This window comes from Caenorhabditis briggsae, assembly GCF_000004555.2.
Source record: "Caenorhabditis briggsae complete genome, chrII, whole genome shotgun sequence".
NCBI classification, from domain to species: domain Eukaryota; kingdom Metazoa; phylum Nematoda; class Chromadorea; order Rhabditida; family Rhabditidae; genus Caenorhabditis; species Caenorhabditis briggsae.
This window is the reverse complement of record NC_013486.2, coordinates 6,756,614-6,776,433: the sequence shown is the minus strand read 5'-3', so window position 1 is coordinate 6,776,433 and position 19,820 is coordinate 6,756,614. Positions and strand designations below refer to the sequence as shown.

Here is a 19,820-nt window from a genome sequence, read left to right as displayed (position 1 = left end):
CGATACTGGCAATTACTTGAAGCATCCCTAGTGCAATTAGTGTAGAAATCATCCTTCCTCATTTTCTTCGGAAACATTCCCTTCTCAGGGTAGACTATTTTTCTGTCTTCTGACTATTTTTTTCTCAAACTTAAAATCTGTCAAATATATGTAATTGAAAATATGTCAACGAAAAAAAAAACTGTCTATTGTGATCATCAAAACGTCTGTCTTTTTTTGCTGTCCCCATTATTTTTCTTCATCCTGTTTCAAATCTTTTTTGCACACATGTTTTACTCATTTCCTCAAGAATAAAGCAATAATTTCGATTTTTGTTTCCAGTTCTAACGAAAAATGAGTTTTTTGTTTCAAAAATTCTTCCAATCATCTAAACTTTCAACGGTAAGAGTTTGACTGATTTATCGTAAAATCAAGCATCAAAAACAGCAAAAAAAAAAAGAAAACGAAAATGAAGAGAACGTCGTGTGTTTTGGTCATCCCTCCTGTTTTCATTTTCTTTTTACAGCTTCTGTTTTTCTGAAGATTTTAAGATTTTTAGGAGCTGAGTGACGTGGCAACTGCCTCACTTCCGAGTCCATTGGAGCCTTCGACAGCGATCTGTACAACTCCAAATCAGGCGAGAAGAATTATTAAGACTGCTGATGGGTTAGTTTTTGTGAATTGAAACAGTTTTGACAGTTTAGAAACAGTTTAGATAATACAGTATTTCCTCTAATAATAAAGTATGTCCTTCCAAACCGTCAACTTTGAGCTGAATTATCTCAATTCCTGTAAAAGATATCAAAATTTTGTAAACTGATAAAATATTGGCGATAATATGATAAACAATTTGTCAGTTAACAAAAGTTTGACATCTTTTATGGAAATCGAGATAACTGAGCTCAAAGTTGACCGTTTCGGTGGGTTTCAATCAGAGGAATACGGTATGTAGTTTTTTTTTTGAAAATTTTAAATCAGTAATAAACTGACTGAAAAGCCGAACCAAAAGTTACAGTAAGGGCTGTTGAAGTTGGGAAAAAATCTTGATTAATCCATTTTCGTTTAAAAAAAGTTGATAAATAGAATCGGCTACAATTCAGAATTCTGTCTGAGAATTTGACAGAGTACAATAAATTTACTCTTTCTGATCAAATTGTTCACAGATATAAACAACTACAATTAGATTATCGGATTACTCACTTCATAAAAAATTTTCACCAAAACTTTTGGAGTGGGCAGAGATTTCAAACAATCACTGACATTTAGAATTACATAAAACCTGTATTAGAAGGGCACCCTACGGTCAAGTTTGAGCTAACTTTTCTTGGCTCTTATGCAAGATATCAAAAATATATCAACTGAAAAATCATTTGTGATATTATGATGAACAATTTATCAGTTGACAACTTTTTCATATCTTTGACAGTATCCGAAATAAACTGGCTCAAAGTTCAAAGATAAGGGGCCCTTCTATAATAATCACAGGTTTTACGGTATTTGTTTTTGTTGGTCTCATAGAAACGATAAGATTTTTACTGTCTCAGAAAACAGAAACACTCTTAACAAATTAAAAATGTTTCAGCCAGCAATTGGTTCTCTGTGCCGACGATGTTAAGTATCTGGAGGTGATTGATTCCATGTTCATCGATCTGAAGACGTTGAATGGAGAAGTCAATGAAGAGGTTCCAATTTTCCTGAATCTCATATAATAATTCTTTATTTCAGCCGTCTGTTCTAATTCCCATTTCAATCGAATCCTCCACCATGTACAAAATTATTGATTGGAGTCGTTCGGCAAAGAAAACTGAAGAATCAAAATTGAATTTCAGTCAGTTTTTCTCTGACATCACCATTAAACAATGCATTCAAATTCTGGAGGTGATTTCGAATCTCAACTCTCTTTTCAAATTAGTCTGTATTTCCAGGCCAGCTTATTTCTCGGTCTCACCCATCTGGAAAAATGTTCTGCCAAATGGATCGCAGCAAAGTTGGAAGGAAAAACCACAGGAGAAATGGCTCAAATTCTCGAAGTGCAACGTATTGGATTGTGCCAAGAAAGCCAGGATAAACTCAACCGTTTCAATCTCGCCACCCCATATCGCTTCGATTAAAACTCTTAATTTTTTGGGTGTGCACTTTAATAAGAATGAAATAGACTTGAAATCTTTACTTTGAATTTGGGTACCCGTGAGTTCCTGACCATTTGACACAAAAAGAAATCGTAATAAGCAGAAGAAAAATGCACAAAAGTGTTTTGGCAAACATTGAGGAGGGGGGGGGGGGGGGAGGAGTGAAAAGAAAGGAAAATAGCAAAATTGGGTAATTGAATTGGCACCGGATACAACGGATCATATGAAAAACAGAAAAGAAGAAGAAAAACAAAATCAATGTGGACCAATTTTGTGCCACATGCAAACGGGTAATCCATGTTGACGGACCATCTGAAGCCAGTGAGCATTCCCTGAGCCGTCGACGAGACGACCGATTACACAGTGACCGATTTTCTGAAGGCCTCCTTCATCGTCATGGTCGTATAGCTGAAAAAAAAAATATATTGAAATCGACAACTCTTGACTTACTTCTATCACAATATGAGATCTATCTAGTTTAGTTGGAGGAACGTGGAAGAGAAAAGATTCCGAAAATGAAGCGTCGGAAGGGTTGTCGTTTGAAGATGTGGATGCAGACGACGAAGAGGGTTTCGAGCCACTGAAAAATTGACATGTAATGGCAATCCGGATTCCAAATCAATATAAACTTACTCCACTGAAGACTTATGAACCAATGATGGATTGACAGTTGTCTGTTTCTGCTCCACCAGCCGTCGTCCCTCGAACAACATGATTCTTGCAAATGGAGCATTGTTGTATGGAAGAGCTTTGGCCTTCTTGACAGTTGCTGTTACAAATTGAACCGTTGGAGCATAAGTGAGAATTGTGAGAAGTTCACAAGCTTCTCCTCCACAGCTGACTGCTTTGTTGGCTGCTGCATAGAGAGCGTTCAGATTCATCGCTTCTGGAGATGTTCGACACAGTTTCTCCTGGAGAGTTTCCTCTTCAGTCTGAAATTTAGATATTTTTTGAGAGATTCACAGAATTACAATACTCACCGCCAACACTCTATCTTCAAAATCACACTCAAACGCTGTTCTTGCTCCCTGATCATCATTGGCAAGGAATTTCGTCCACGCATCTTTGTGGCAAGCAACCTTCTCATCCCTCAACTCTCCATGTCTATCACCCCATTCTCTGTGTTCGTGTCTTCCCGCTCGCCCGTATTTTGTACCATTTGGACGGGGATCTCGATGGACTCGATTGGCTCGAGCACCTGGAGCAGGTTGGTGTTTTCCTGCTTTCAGCATGTTCTTCGGAGCCCATCCCATTGATGGATCTGTTCCAGCTTGAGAGGCAGGCTGGAAATATATTACTGAATCTTCATGATAGCTAAGTAAAATCAAGAACTTACCACTTTGTGAAGGTGTACTGCTTTATGAGGAATGTTCATGAAAGATTGATATTCGAAGAAATGCTTCGCAATGAAATTCATGCCCTAAAAACAAAGAAATGAACATAACAACTACATAGGATCTATCTGAATCAATGGAATGTTTTCGAGTTTCTTTTTTTGCGAAAGGGACCAATCCGCCCATCTCATTTTAAAATTCATTGTGTTTCCTGTCGCCTTTTCTTTTCTTTTCTTTTGATGAAAAAGATGAGAGAAGGAAACTAAATGCTTTGTGGTAAAGAGCACTATGATCGCCTAAAGGCACAATTTAATTTTTAATTGGATTTAAAATTTATAAGAGCATCCTGCAAACAGACTTCCAGAAAGGCTATGTAATTTTGTACTTAACTCGATTCTGGCTTCATTTCCCTGCCGACAATCAGCATCTGAGCTTCTGCTTCTTGGATATGAACTTCTGGGATACTGTACTTTAGGAGACCTTTTCTCCCGCCACCAAAATGGTGTGGTTGGAACTGGCGGGGTTACTTTAGTTGGACCCAGAACTTCGTCGGGCATTTTCAGAATCTCCTTCTTTTCTAGAAACTTTTTGAAATGGAATTCACAAGAAACGAAAAACAATGAAGTTGTCTAGAGGAGAGGATAATGGATGAAAGGGCAAAAGTGGCGGAAAACGAGAAAACCAAAACAAAAAAGAGAAAAAAGAGCTCTATTTCCTTGAAAAAGGCCAACTCAACGACACTCAAACGACAAAAATTGCAGTAATTGAATTTTGAAATTGAATGGGAAAGACTAGTAAGGGCGGTCGCTAGGATATTTTGATGGATTTCTGGGCTTTACCCTCTGAATTATTTCAATAATAGATTGATTTCAGGGCAACCTAGAAAGTCCAAAATCAGATTTTCTCTCTCTCTCTCTCCCCTACAAATTGTACTTGTGATTGGAAGTCAGGCCCAATCATTCAAATGTCAAAAGTTAATTTTAGAAGATTTGGGATTTCATCTTCAGATCCTAAAATTTGTTATAAGTAAAACAGGCTAGAAACTAGAAGAACCTACTGGAAAAAAGGTCAAAAAGTGCTGCTTGTCGGTGTGGCCGTCAGAAGTATTCCGTCATTCGGCACGTCGTTTTTCTTCAGAAAGTGTCAGAAAACGGGGTTTAATTTAGAATCCAATCGTAGGCGAGGATGAAAAAACAGAGAAAAGAAGCTTGAGAAGACGTGTCCCTGAAGTTTCAGTGCGCGAGTCGCTCAACCGTCGGTTAACACGAAAATATGACACTTTCGGGAGCATGGAAAAGATGGAAAATAGGCTCCCGCGAGATCCTAATTGGTTTCAAAATTCTATCCCGACGAGGTTTTTTCTTTTCTCGTCTTTTGTGTATATATAGAGAAGATGCTCAGCAGATCTTCGAGCCTCTTCTTGACGACAATGGTACACTGATTGAATAGGTCGGGGCGAAGATAGAGGGGTGGAATTGAAGAAGAAATGCTTCTTTTTCCTATTTTCGAAGAGGACTGAAAAGAGAAAGATAGTGTCAATTGAGCCAATAATTTAGTTAATTTAGATTTTCTCTAACAAACAACTTTCTTAAGAAAAGAAAAAGGAAGCCACTTTCCTAGTTTTTAGATTCTCAAGAAGTAGAAAGATAGGAAAGTTGCCAAAAAACGAGAGGTTCTAATCTCTTTCCTTCTTTGGAAATTGATGGTTTTTACTTGACAGACGGAGCACATAGAATAATGAGTTTTGTTGAAAAGTAGAAGAAAATATTACACTTTGGTACTTTAAGTTTAAATGAGGTCAAGGTTTTGGAAGTTGGTAAATGTCTGAAGAAAAATTGATCAAGGACAAAACATAGTTTCAGTAAAAAAGTTTGAGGTCATGGACTAATTGAACTTGAGATTTTATTGTTACGTAGTTTTACAAAGTATATAGGTTTTAGAACAACTAGGTCAGCCAATGTTTAGGTCCTGGATCTTCAGATTACCTAGCTGGAATCTTGCTTCTTCTGACGGATTTTCAAAGTCTGATGGGTTTCCAAAAATTGGTAAATTTTAAAATGAAGAAATGCGAAATAAAGAATGCTGGAAAACTTCCGGAAATTCTCGAAAAATTCGACATATAAATCTACGGCGCTTTTATCCGAAAACTGATAGCTGCCTACAAAAAATTGGAGTGGGAGCAGTTTGTAGAATCTCAGGGGAGATTCCATCATGATGATCATTTGAAATGGAAACCGAAAGGAAAGGAAAAGAAATGTTGAGAAGACGCATCATCATCAGTACTCTCGAAAAGAAGCTAAAATAGGAGAAGAGGGGTTAGAAGGGGGGTCAAATCCAATTTACATCCTTCTCTTTTTTTGCCTTTTTTCTTCTTCTTCATTTCGACACCTTTGTTTGTTCTTTTTTCAACGGATTCAGAATATAAAGAAGACAAAAACAGAAAATCAATGTGTATCATAAGCATCCATGATTCCTTTTTTTTCTCACAGGAAGAGAAAGAACCCTTCTTCCCTTTTTTCGACTCGAAAACATTCCAATCAAGAAAGAAAACAAAGAGAAAATGTTGTTTGTTTTCTTTTTTTGTTGAAGATATTCTTCTTCTTCTTCTGACTTACTTCTTCCGTTATATTGACACTTGCGTCTCGACAATGCTCCAAATATTCGGCAATTTCTTGTTCAACGTTTAATAGCGTCAAATCGGTTTGCACAGACGTTGCAGTATTCGATGAGCTGAAACAATGAGGAATAGAGGAGAAGAGTGGAAGAAAGTACTAAAAAGAGGCACTATGGGGAGGAATTATGAAGACACAATGACTGCGTAGTTTTTGGAAGAGTTCCTCTAGGATTAGTTCAGAATTCAAAAAAAAATTATTGAAAAATTTCGATCTCCATTTCGGACATACAGTACCGGCCAATAAGATATACAAAAAAACGTATTATCCAGTTGTTTATCTATAATTTTCAAGATTTTCGAGCTCGCCTGCCAAGTATCCAATCGCTTTAAAAATTGTGAAGGGTGCAAAATAGATCTAGGTTGTAAACTTTGCATTCACAAAATTTTTTGAAAATTCCTAGTTGTTCAGCTACTTGCCGATTTCTGACAGACACCGTTTCTTACCGTTTTCAAGACAAAAACAGGAAAAAGGGGGTCCTTCAAAAATCAGCAAGTAGCTGGAAAACTAGGAATTTTGGAAAAATTTTGTAAATGCAAAGTTTCCAATCTAGGTCTGTTTTACGCCCTTCAAAGTTTTCAAAGTGATCGGACACTTTACAGGCATACTCCGGACTCTTGAAAATGGTCAAAACAAACTGAAAAATACATTTTTTTCGATTATTTATGGCCAGCACTGTATGGAATCCAAGCTCAATCCTAGCATGATTGTTCTGATCATTTGATTTCAAAATAGGTTTTCTACATTTACCAGTAGTTAAAATACATAGTAACAAGATACACCTATTATTTTATACTAAAACCAGAACTCTTCCTACCTTGGAGCTGGTTCGTCAAACTCGTCGTCGATGGTTCCGTTCAATGAGAAGTCTGCTGAGTCGGAGTCGTCAAAGTTGAGCTCTGAAACTTTTTAGTGAAATAAAAAAAGACGGCACCCGCTGGTTCACTAAAAAGGCTGTCATAAAACATAAATTTTAGTGGCGGACAGGATGAAATTCGATACAAAAGCACCAATTCTTTTTCGTTTAGGTTTGAAGGGTCTCCCTCCCCATCGATATGTTTGCTCGGTGCGAAAAAAGCGTCGAAAAATGTTCGAAGAGCAAACCAAGGACATATCAGACGAAATTGATCTAATAGGATTTAGAAGGGAATGTGAAGTGAAGAAGTATAGTTAAAGAGAAAGAAGCGGGAAGTCAGGTCAATCTCATTTATGAGTCTCGAGGGGAAAATTGTTCTTTTTTTCCAGAAGAAGATGGATCTAAAGAAGATAAAAGAACATTTGTTCTCTCTTATCATGACATCGTTTTAACTAAAAGAGCAGCAAAGCTAAATACTAGATGTACACTTTTACGAGGGAAAATTTTTCAAAAAGAAAAAAGACAACATAACGAGGAAAAAAACAAAGAAAAGTGTTTTTCTGTTACTAGGAAACGTCCTAAAACTTCATGGATTTTGTGCGGAGAAAGGGGTTCGAAACTAGTTTTTTTCTCTCTGAATAAAGTTACTTTGAAGTTGTAAAAATAGGATTTTCAGAAATTTTTAGTTGGAAAATTACTTTGAAAGTTTTCCCAGCTGTTACGAGCCCTCGGTTCCACATTACAATTTTTTGAAAATTGTACAAATTTCAACAGCTGATAAAACAGACAACATATTATATGGTACAAAAAATCGGAGCTGTGGAAGAGGAAAGCCGGTATCCGTGGCCGAAGGTTCCATAACGACAACTACCGTAACCTAAAATGAAAAGATTCTTAGGTTACTGTGGCTGTCATTGTGGGGACATCGGTCACCGGCGTTTCTCTTCAACAGTTCCGATTGTTTTCTACACAAATAATCATAATTTGCGAATTTTCATAGCTTTTGTAACCTAGTAATTTCCAATCCCCCGCATAGCAGCCTCATCGAAACCCAATTTCTTTTTGCTCGAGGCTACTTTTCTATAGACTTTCCAATGAATGAAATTAATACATTTGCAAAAAACGATGTTTGGAGCTTCAAAATTTCAACAAATGCACGTTGTTTCGATCTGCAAAAGAATACAAACCTGTCGTCGACAGAAAATGATCCAAAATGACAGAGGAGATATTGTCATCGAAGTCAGCAAGATCTTCTGTTTGGGCTGTCCTGTAATACATTTTGTTCTTGTTGCCAAACCGTTTCAATGAATCAAAACCTTCTAGAATTTGTAGAAATCCTGCTAACCGAATCACACACTTCATCGATATGACTCCTGAAAAACGATGAAATTAAAAGATTTGAAGGAATCAAATCAGGTAGAGAAATATAGATTTACATGGTGGAGATAGTGAGAGAGTGATAGAGAAAACAAGGAGATAGTTTTGAAAAGAAAACTAGGGAAAACACCGGGCAACATTCCATTCATCATCATATCATCATAGAAATTATTGGAAGAAATAAAATCAATTTTTTTCCAAAATTATCAGATTTTAATCTCTGAATCACATGCAGTATTCTAATTTTCAGTTCACAATTTCAGATAACACTTTCACAAACTTTTGTGGATTTTGCTGAATATCTGAAATTTCTTCTTTAACATGTAATGGTGACACTTTATTGATCATAAAAGCAAGTCAAAAAATTAGCGCAATTTTATTTTTTTGTGTTTTGTTGTAATTTTTATTTCAAGAGGAGACACCAGTTCAATAAACTTCTTTTTTTTGCAAATCGGGTCAGAATCAACGGATGGGAAAAAATGGTTTGATTTTTTTTTCGGATTAATATAATAATTACATAGTCGCACAAAATACTGGTAAGACAAATGAATGAATGTTGCCCGATATAAATGGGTGAAGTACATGAGAGAGAGAGAGAGAAAAAGTGACGAGATCAATTTTATGGAGAAACAGAAGATGGGGACACGAAGACACTGCTCTTACATGGCGACTTGTTGACGACGTTGCTCGATGAACTTGCGATTCAGACGACGTTCGACAAGACAATCAGCGGCTGAAAATGAACAAAACTATGAACAAGTTGCAGGACTTTTTGAAATACCGGAAATTGGAGAGCATGGTCTTTTAACTCTCTCGAAATTATCTTCTTCGGATTCAGTGTCGATGACAATTGGGCACTTCTTAACTCCTGAAGTCACCGATGAAGATGTTGGATGGTTGAGTCCCAATGAAGCGATATCTGGACATGAGCCTGGAATTCACAATATTTGGTTAGCTGACCAACTACTAAGGGCGTGCTTCTACTCACTAGTACGATGTCTTCTATGATCAGAACGTTTGCTGCTGAGGATCGGTGCATCAATCTCCTCTTCTTCTTCCTCCTCACATCCACACCCATTCTCCAGGTGTTCCTCGATTACCATTGCCTCCATTTTCTCCTCCAAATGTCCCTGACTTCCCCGTCCTGAATCATTGGTAGTGGATGGAGATTTACGAGAACGACCTGGAAAATGGGAAAAATCTATAAACCACATAAATAACTAAAATTGGAATCTAATAATAGTAAACTCAAATATCCGTGTTCCGTGTTCTCTGCCTTACCGTTGATCAAATCACAACTCTGCGAGTATTCTCCGTTGTTGTATACTTTGCCCGAGGCGCCTGAGTCCTTCTTTTTTCCGAATATCCTGCAAAAAATCCACTCGTCAATTTTATTTTTTTGTCTATTTCATTTCTGACTTTTCTTTTGTTTCGCACGCCATCTGGGACTGGAGCCGTCTAAGAGAATAGTGTGGCATCAAAAATCGTGTACGGGCCTCTTAAAACATTTATTTTTCGGTGGGGTTTCGTTGTTGGGCTCCTTTCCCCGTTTTTCAATTTATTCGCATTTTCCTGTCTCTGAATCCCCGGGGAGCTTTTCGTCATAGTTCGTGGGGCACCCCATACGTGAGACGAAGGACACATTGGTGTCTTGGGGAAAGGAAAAAAAGGAAGGAAGGAAAAGAAGAGAATACGGTATCCTTCTTAGATTTATGTCAACATCCTCTTCTTTCTATTTTCTATCAGTTCCCCTTATATGACCCAAAACAATCGTATCTAGTTTCAGATAATGAGGCGAGGGAGGGAGGTGTGGTATCCGATTTCTTTCTATCCTTACTTATTTTTGATTTGCGACGCCATTGTCGCCTTTTTCGATGGTGTCACCGGTGGAGACGTCTTCTGGGTTGGAGAGCACGTGTCTGGAAAAAGGGTTCTCATCTCAGGATTTTTTTTCCCCCGAAAATGTATGCGTCAATTCCAATTTCTTCATGAGAATGGGAAAAAAGAAAACGGAACGACTTTGGGACTCAAGACTATGAATAATTGAGTTTTCTTCTCTGGAACAAAAACATTATTCCATAACGAAACCCTCTGTTTCTACGCACAATTGAACACAAAAGTTCGAATAGAAGAAAAATAGTACTTCCTGAATCTAACTCTTTGGTCTCACCTCGATTGGTGCTCTCACTATCGGTCCTTTGACGATGCATGTCGAATCCGGAATCCGCCAATGCTCGATTCTGTTGTCTCAAAGTTTGCAGAAGACTCATTCGTCGACGACGTGGAGCGTAGCATGTGTATGCACTGGCATCATCGCTCATGTCCGCTGAAGAATCGTCAAAAGTAGGACATTTTAATTTGAAATTTAAGAAATTTAAGAAAATTTTCAAGTTCCTTGTTTGTTTCTGTGTTTTAGTGTTGTTTTTTTTGAGGGCTCGTGTCCTCCTCTGCTCGTGTCAAACTATTCTTCAGCAATTACTCTTTTCCTATTTCCCTCCTACACAACTTCCTTTTTCAGGGTCCTTCAAGAGAGGCCAATGAAGAAAAAAGAACAAAAAGCCTCCGACTCTTGAGCACTAGCACCCGAAAAAGAGCAATCAGTGCTCTATTTTTTGTGTGAACACACAGGGAGGACGGAAAAGACCAATAAGAATCTAGTGGGGCTCTCAATTCATCATTTTCTCATGACACTTCTGAAAGTTTCGTCCCTTGACAATGGTCATGTTTATGTCAACAGTCATCACTTACCACTTGTGCCTCTTCTGGCCAGTCGTTCACGGATCGGAACATGGGGAACCATTGGAGAGCAGAATGGTTCTGAAATAATTGACAGTCAATAAGAAATACAATTTTATAAGCGCTGTCCTAGGCATTGCATTCCAGCGATTTACGCTAGCTTTTTCAGATACTGTACCATTTTCAGCTGTTATAGATTTCCTTGGGATCAAGAAGCTTCCACGTGGTCCACCAGCCCCTTGGCCCACTCCAGTTGCCCCGACCGCACCGGTTGCAACTGGCGGTTGCAATGAGTTTCGTTTTTGTTTATGTCTTCCAGAATCATCGACAAGCAGCCGAAACATAATGTAGTCGTTCATCATGGTCGTGTTGCCCGACAACATCACTTTTCAGTGTCAGTCAGTCTGGAGAGTGTTCACAAATGATGTTCGTGTTTGAGAGATAAAAAGAGACAGAGATTTTGAAGAAGAAGAACAAATGAGAGATACGAAATCTAAAGAGATGATGAGTGCGTGTAGTACTGCAATATTGGCAACAAACAGTGCTGTTGGATCGGGGAGCTCTTTACAGTTGACAGACAAAAAATGGAGAACTCAAAGAATGACGAGTGCAAAAGAGGAGATAAGAGAAGAAGAAAAACGGATGAAGGGAAACTATTGGAAGGTGCCTTCCGAAGAAAGTGGGCGGAGCCTAGTGGGGGGTAGGGGCGGTGCATTCCATCTCGCCCTATTTTCGTATGTCTAGCCCGTTTTTCGTGGTATTCATTGGTTATGGCAATGGCAAAATGGGGTCAGAAATTTGATTTTCGAGCTCAAACGATTAAAACCAATGACATGTGGTTCCTTTCAAAAGTTCAAAATTGCAATAAAGATCCAGAAATCAAAATTTACTACTTCTTCTTCTTCTTCTGAATAAAGAACTTCTTTCTTTTAAAAGTTTTTGAAATAGAAACCCCGGTGGGTGTGGGCTAAGTGGTTTTAAGAAGAGGAGGAGTAGGAAGTTTTTGAACTTCTGGACCTATTTCTACCGAATTTATGCGTACTCAAACTTTAAACTTATGGAAAATACTGACGTCTTTTGTTCCACAACTCACGTCATTCCGGTACTTCGGTACTTCAAAAAACGGAATATTTCAGAACCTTCTTTTGCAAAAAAAAGTCTTTATGGTTTACTTCTCAAAATGATGTATGTTTTAGTTCTAGGAGAGACTATGCAATTTGCAAAAAAAACCAGGAAGAAGAGGAAGTGTGTATTTCCCAAAACTCAGTTTGTCCCCCTCTGGCCGAATACCACCCATCCATCTGTCTGATTGGTGTTTTTTTTTTCGGAATGCTTTTGCTGCTGGTCAATCATCCGACTCGTCCAACCGAAACCCGTTCTATGCACCACATGATAGTATATAGGTTATTCTGCTCGGGAAACACAACAAGGATTATATATAGTCTGGGCTTTCTGCCCCAAAAAATTCTTTGAACTTGAAGAAGTAAAAAATGGGGACCAGAAGAAGCTGTCGCCTTCCGACCGCGTGCTGGCTTCTTCTGAATTTCCAATGATGGAAGAAAGAAGAAAAAAGAAGAATCTCGGCGGGACCAGAAGCCTTTTCCAAGATTTCTTTTGTCTTTTAAACTATTCTGTTTTAGACGAAGTGGTGGTGGTGGCTGAATTCAAAGGACGACGTGCAAAAGAAGACAACAGGATAATGATGGTTCCAATGAAGAAGGAGATGATGGAATTATAAGGAGCAAACAATTCCACAACAAAGAAAAAGGAGAAGAAAAGTTTTGCTTTTAGGAATCTATTTTTAGTTTCTTCCGTCTTTAATAAGCGGCCTTTCTCAAGGGATTCTCGAACATGACCCAACAGAAGAGGAAACTGGAAATCTGTTGTTGAAAACTGACATCTCGACGATTTGTGGTCCGATGGGTATGAGGAGGGCGACAAAGAAACTTGAGACTCAAAAATAAAAAGACGAGTTACAATTTTTTTGACAAGGTCAGGTCGATGATCAGAAGTGATTCATCCATGAGAGCATTCTATAGAAAAGTATCGAATAACGATACTCCATGAAAACGCTCAATTTAGTCTGGGAGGAGATGTAGAAACTTGAGCTCTGATCGTCCACCTATGCTCATTCTTTTTTTTTCATTTGTATTTATCAAAAAAATAATGATGTCGTGTGTGCTTCCCTGGGAGCAAAAAAACGAAGAGAAAACTGGAGAACCCTACTTGAAAAATAATTAGAGCCTTGACAGAAAAGCTCTCTATTCCTACAACAGAAGAATCTTAGAAATGATTGATTCTTGGTTTCGTACGTATTCTATTGAATTTAGGACGCTAGCTAAGCGACCAAGAACTTTCGAAAAAAAAAGTTTTACAACAAAAAAATTTGTTCAAGAAAGTCAAAAACGTTTCGTTTGAGACCAATGTTTCCAATTCAATTGAATGCAATAATGGGCCGAATTGGTCAATGTGACGAGAAAGCGACCGAGATGCTCTTGGAGCACAAAAAGTCTCCCAAACATTTTGGAAGAGAGCAAAAAAAGAGGCGGGAAAAAGAAGAAGAAGATGATGAAGAAGAAGCTCACCATTTTCTAGAAAGTGGGCGGAGCCTAAAGAACAGAGAAAAAAAGTTCATATGAAAACGAATATTTGTTTTTTTCTCTTCTTATGTTCCCGATGACAAATCGACGTTTTCAAAATGCATGTTCCGGGTAAATGGGGGTCCTTCTTGGTCCTACTTCGTTCGATTTTGAATTGAACGAAAACCCGAAAATCCATTGTTTTTTTCTCATTTCAGTTTTCCATTCGTTTCTTTCATTTCTTTTGAAAAAAAGAAGAAAAGACGAAAACATTGGAAAATCCATGTTTCTTCGAAGAGGAAAAACAAGAAATCAGAAGATTTTGATGATGGGAACCGAGAGTCGAATTTCAGACGTTCTGCACTTTTTGTTTTCAGTTTTTGTTGTCATGGGATTTAGGAATGGATACAACCGGATGTGAGAACTTAAGAATGGCTAGATTTCTAGATAACAACAAAAAATCACCTGGTGATAGATGGAATTCAAGGAAAATTCTGATTGAGAATAAGACTGGCGACAGGGATGTTTGGAATGACCTTTTCGGAATTATTCAGTATATCGAAAATCCCGATTTTGAACAGTTTTTTCGCGACATACCATAGTTCAAACATCTCTAACTCTGAAAATGGTCAGAATATTCAGAATTTTCAGAATTCCGAATTCCGTTCCGAACATCCCTGGATATAATTCAAGGGAAAGTCTGAGAGTAAAACAGGAGACAAATTCTGGGAATCCCATCGATTCATATAATTCAAAAAGAGCGTTGATCTTCACATTCTTCATGGAAGATGTGTTCAGATCACATGAGAACTTCAGACAAAATGTTTCCCTCTCGCTCTCGCCCATTTTTTACACCATAAGACTCTTTCCATTCATATAATCTTCTCAAAAGCTCCCCCTCTCATCTGCTCAAGAAGACCATCGACCGTCTTCAGAAGACTACGTGAGTGTTGTCGTCGTACTTCACCCGAACTTTCCAGCAAAACGACAAAATTAAATATTTTGAGAAATGGGATGTGTGCAGATGAAGAAGGATAAGAAGAAGTAGAAGAAGACATGAGTAGTTTTGAGAAGAAGAAGAAGAAGATTCCGAAGAAAAGGGGCAATCGAATCGAAAAACCAATCAAAACGCAAAACTCCACTTCTTCAGCGTTTCCTTCCTACTCCTCCTCCTCCTATTTTTCAATATTTTGATGATTCAGATTTGAAGAAAAGAAAAGAGAGAAAAGAGATTCTAGATTCTTCCTACGCCCTCAGAAAGAAAAAAAGAAAATTGGGCCAACTAAACAACTTGTTTCTTGCTTCAAGACCTCATTTCATTCATTTGCATTTAGTAAAAACGTTAGTGTTGTTTACCCCAAAACGAAGCTATACAGAAGACCTCGGGACCTTTTTTTCTTGCATAATGAAACGGAAAGGACGAGCCAAGAGCAGAAGGAAAAAAGAAAAGAGAAATATTGGCTCTGAAAAGGCGATAGAAAAGTTCGACGGGAAAAATTTATGGTTCTTTTGAGAGAATGATCCATTCTTTAGTTTTTTTATGGGAACGCGCTGGGGATTTGGGTGGAATGGGAAAAGATGGACGGGAGGACCGAAAAGAAACAAATTGGTTTCTTTAGAGAAATTCTGCATGTGTGGAATGTGTTACGGGGTCAGCGGATTACTGTAACCACGTCATCAGGAAGGATCTTTTTGAACTGATTCCTCTGATTGATTCAATCTAGGGACCCGGTACTTTAAGACTTAGAAACTAAAGACGAGGAAGTAGAAAGCTTGAATTTTGCAAAATGACAATCTTTACGAAAAATGTGCTCTTTTGTTTTCGGACTCTTTCGTTTTTTTTTTGAAATTGCACCCATTTAGATCTTCTGAATGTCTTCTGACGTCGTCGACAACTCGTCACCGACGTCTTCAATTTTGATTGACACGGATGTCAAACATAAGGTTCCTGATCCAGAAAGGTAAGGTACGGGATCTAAAGAGTGTCACGTTCCTAGAAGCTCTCCACAGAAGCGAATCAAAAACCATTAGACTGGTGTGGGATATCTGTTTCCCACGAACAAGTGCTCGAGTAGCTGACAACTTGAGCAAGATCAACAGAATCATGAGCACGATCCCGGGGTGAGAATCAGAGGGGATAGGTGGGGGGAGGTGGTGGAAACAAATATTTGAGCGAAAAAACTATTGGAAGGGATGTGATATGCCTACGAAAAAAGAAGAAATACGGTTATTTTTAGGGGGGACCCGACTGACAGGTTCAAAGTATTGTTTCTTTTGATCGACCTGATCTGTGTTGCTGCTTGATTTTAGAAAGTTGTCTTTGCTCTTTCGATCTTAATCCGACAAAAAAGCTGTCATATGATATCTAGTTTCATAGAGAAAGATCTCGAAGCATATGACTGAAAGTTTCAAGGTCAATGTGGAAATGGAGTCAATTATTTTTATTATGATAATGAAGAAAAATATGATGCATGCCGCTTATAAGTTTCAGAGATCAGCTTTAATTGGCTCACAACACATCATAATTCAACGGAGAGAACAAAAGTCATATCTGCAGCTTTTACAGTTTGTCTACGGGAAATTTCGGCGGACTGTTGTGTATGAGCCTTGCTCTTTGAACGTTTTCGGAACTTTTTCATCTTCACTTTTTGTAGTCTTTTCTCTTAAGAAATCTCTCTTGTCCGACTGAATTACGACATAAATGACGTGATTTGTAACTACAAAAACACTCCGGAGCTCAGTCTATCTACGCAAAACCGAAACCACCAAAAATCGGAACACAGAGATATGTTATCTCTTCTCTCTCTCTCTCTCTCTCTCTCTCATTATTTTGAAAAAATTGTTAAACCATCAGCTGATCTATTGGAGAATGTGCTCAAAAACTCAAGTACTCGATATGGGTTCCTCATTTTTTGTTATTGGTATCTGGGTATTCCCACAGAGAAAACCCTGGAAAAACATTATGAAAAGCAATCTTATTTGGTGCTCGGGCTCTAATTGTGTTATTCTTTCCATAGAAAATTAAATTCCAGGAAATTCTGGAATAATATTTTTGAAAATTTTGAGAAAAAGACAGAAAGTTTAATAAATTTTCAGCTTCACAATTAAAAACTAAACACTTCATGGTACAAACGGAAGGCTTATAATGAGGCTAAAGAGCAAAACAGAAAGTGTGCAAGAAAAGAAAAGCAATGCTTTCCTGCATAATTGTTGTGAGTTGCTTCCAGAAAAAGTAGCATTTTTCTCATCTCTCATTGGCAGAAAAAAGGTCAGCGTTTTTCCATTTTTGGGACGGAAATTTGAGATTTGTCCATCATCGGATTACCCTATTCAAATACGTCGAAAATTGGGAAAAAGGCGGTTCCCATTTGAAATCTAATTTTCGAGACTCGTCTTTGGTGGCTTGGTTCATTCTTCAAGAAGATTCTGGACTCGTTATCTTTTTTCTGGAAAAATAAACTACCGTAATCCTCTCTCGAGGGATGGCTCATTTGACTAAAACTCTCTCTATGTAAAAAAATGTCAGAATTCTCTAAATGCTCGTGAATTGGCTCAATTTGTCATTCGACTAATGAGGAGCATCAACATCTAAATTGTTATGATGGGGTGACTGAAAAAATGCTTCTTCGTTAGCAAAAAAAAACGGCTGAAAAAAGAAAATGAAATGAGTCAAGAAAAGTGGAAAAATGAGGGTGTAAAAGAAGTACAGTGTGTCTTGATATTCGTACTTTCGTCTTCTGATTTGCATAAAATATGGAGATCAAATATGTCGAGGAGAATATTACAGAGACTGAGTCAGACGAGAATTCTGAAAAGTTATGAAAATTCTGGAGGATTGCAGACAGAGAAATGAGATCATTTCAATAAATTGAGTTTCCGGGAAATTAATAGTGTTTTAGAGAAAAATAATTGGATTTGATACCATGAATCCACAAGACCATATTCTCCGTAAAACCTGTTATAGAAGGGCCCTCCAAGAGGGGCATGTAAAAATAGAAGCCCCCCCCTGTAATAAAAGAGAGGGCCCATCTTCAAAACGTGTTGTTTGAAATTAAAAATTTCCGTACGTTTTCAGTGAAAAATATTCCGGAAATTCTGAAATTTCACAGAAACATGTTGATAAACTCATTTTTGATCGTTCCAAAAAGTTCTCTATTTTTGGGGAAATTGATAAATTTTATGAATTTTGAACGAGAAACCAGCGAATTTTTCGATCAAAACATTTGAAAACAATGACCAGAAAAATAGAAGAGCCCCCTCTAATTGAAGGTCCCCTGTGGTAGAAGCGCCCTCGGAATGAACCTTGGAACAATAAGAGAACCGGCCCTTCTAATACAGGTTTACGGTACTTTGTAAAAAACGACCACCTACTCCTATACAATCAGAATTCCAATTTATTAAAAGTCGCAATTCAAAAAAGTATTTAGACATGAAAAGAGAGTCAAGAGTGAAAAATCAAATGTGAATAGTTCATTAGATGATATCTAGTCAGAAGAACGACTCCTTTCTCGTATTCCAGTCGTATTTATTTTTGGAGCAGTCATACATGACTCTGCCTCTGACGAGAAAAGGAAAAGAGGCAATCGACTAATAACCGGATAAACGAGTCTTGACATACGGAAGGATCATCAAAAACTTTTTTCTTCGGCTATTTCACGTTTTGTTTGCTTGTTTTTTTGCAGTGCGAAATGTTTGAAATAGGCCACAAGAAAACGATAATATGAAACCCATATCTGTTTCGAAAGTGTTTATTTAAGAGCCTATTTTAAGGGTCGGAGTTTATATGAGCTGCACTTGGTTAATCCGATCTCCTTGGAGACTTGGATTTTTGAGAGAGATAATCATGATTATAAGTTGGACCTTGTACGCAAGTGTCGCTTAGATTGGAGCAGTGATTGGAAATCATTTGGAAACAAAGTAAAAATAATCAAGGAATTGGAATATTGAGCTAGTTTCAATTTGCACGTTTTGCTAGATTCTTGACACTTGATCTTACATTTGTTCTAGAGCAAACAAGGATACTGATATGAAGAAAAAGGAAAGTAAAAAAAGTTTTAGAGAATTTTAAAAAATTTTATGCTCTGCCGAACAGAAAAATCAGGTGATAGTGTGACGCTTCCAGGTTGCTAGGAGCTAGTCATCGTTAAAATTTTGAAATCAAGATATTCTTCTTTATTCTCCAAGCTGACTAATCAACACTCATGAGTTATGAAATGGAAAAAATTGCTCTAACATTTTTTCAGAAACGCGAGGATATCCGAAAAAGGTAAACTGGAAGGGAGATATGTTATCAGAATTCGAACTCATCTGGATCAGAATTGAAGAGTAGTTTCGGATTATTTCTTTTGGAAACCAAAACGTTAGCTACCAGCTTTCAAAGAAGCTTATCAAGCCAATCAACTACGAGTGTTTTTGTTTGAAGTTTGATTTAAATGATCTGTGAAGAGGGGATCGCCCATTTTTCCTTATTTTTTTAATTTTGGTTCCGGTAACAGTTATCGAAAACGTTTTGACTGATAAAATATTTTTCAAGTATGATAAACACCTTGTCAGTTGAACACTTTTTGATATCTTTCAAAGGAACTGAGATAAATTGGCTCAAAAATACACATAATGGGAGTTCTCTATTGCAGGTTTTACGAAAGTTATTATCGTTTCTAGATTTTAGAGCATTTGGGAGCTCTCTTATAGAATTTTAAGTTTGAAAACTAAAAACGATTTTAACTGAAATCTTTCCAGTTAAGCAGGTAGTTTGAAGATGGTTGGAACTCACAAAACAATTTTGAACGTTTCTGACTTAAAAGTATGTTACCGTAAAACCTGTATTAGAAGGGCTCCACAATATCAATTTTGAGCTCAAATATGTGAGCTCATATAAGAGATATTAAACCTAGATAAATTGGCTGAAAGTTAACAGTTAGGGGCCCTTCTACAGGTTTTACGGTAACATCTATAAAAAGTGTGTAGATGCTGATAGTGAGAAAAACATTATTTTCAAACAAGCACATATTCGCAGTTGCTACATGAATCCGATTATGTTTTATTTTGGCAGTTCGGCATTTTAACTTTCTAAATGTTAACTTGATACATATTCTGCTCAAAAGTTGTATGGTTTTAACCCAGTTTTTTTCGAATAACTTTGATGCGATAGCGCGCTT

The 19,820-nt window shown here is 37.5% G+C and overlaps 3 protein-coding genes across 3 annotated transcripts; 1 reads left to right on the top strand and 2 right to left on the bottom strand.

Annotated features, from left to right (window-relative positions):
• Positions 1-333: 333 nt before the first annotated feature.
• CBG03271 lies at positions 334-2,090 on the top strand (the record flags this gene model as incomplete). The annotated part of the gene is made up of 5 exons (XM_002631372.1): positions 334-381; positions 539-645; positions 1,562-1,661; positions 1,705-1,857; positions 1,905-2,090. The coding sequence occupies 5 exons, from the start codon at positions 334-336 to the stop codon at positions 2,088-2,090; spliced, it is 594 nt and encodes a 197-aa protein (XP_002631418.1).
• Positions 2,091-2,363: 273 nt separating this feature from the next.
• CBG03272 lies at positions 2,364-3,525 on the bottom strand (the record flags this gene model as incomplete). Its single annotated transcript, XM_002631373.1, has 5 exons — positions 2,364-2,516; positions 2,559-2,688; positions 2,742-3,040; positions 3,089-3,391; positions 3,445-3,525. 5 exons carry the CDS (start codon positions 3,523-3,525, stop codon positions 2,364-2,366), a joined length of 966 nt encoding a protein of 321 aa, XP_002631419.1.
• A 4,630-nt stretch (positions 3,526-8,155) lies between these two features.
• CBG03274 lies at positions 8,156-11,442 on the bottom strand (the record flags this gene model as incomplete). The annotated part of the gene is given in 11 exon segments (XM_002631374.1): positions 8,156-8,237; positions 8,287-8,343; positions 9,011-9,080; positions 9,129-9,278; positions 9,336-9,530; positions 9,629-9,722; positions 9,728-9,802; positions 9,805-9,825; positions 9,828-9,845; positions 11,096-11,164; positions 11,257-11,442. Coding segments are annotated over 11 exon segments (1,017 nt in total), but the record flags the coding sequence as incomplete, so codon positions are not given.
• Between the last annotated feature and the right edge of the window lie 8,378 nt (positions 11,443-19,820).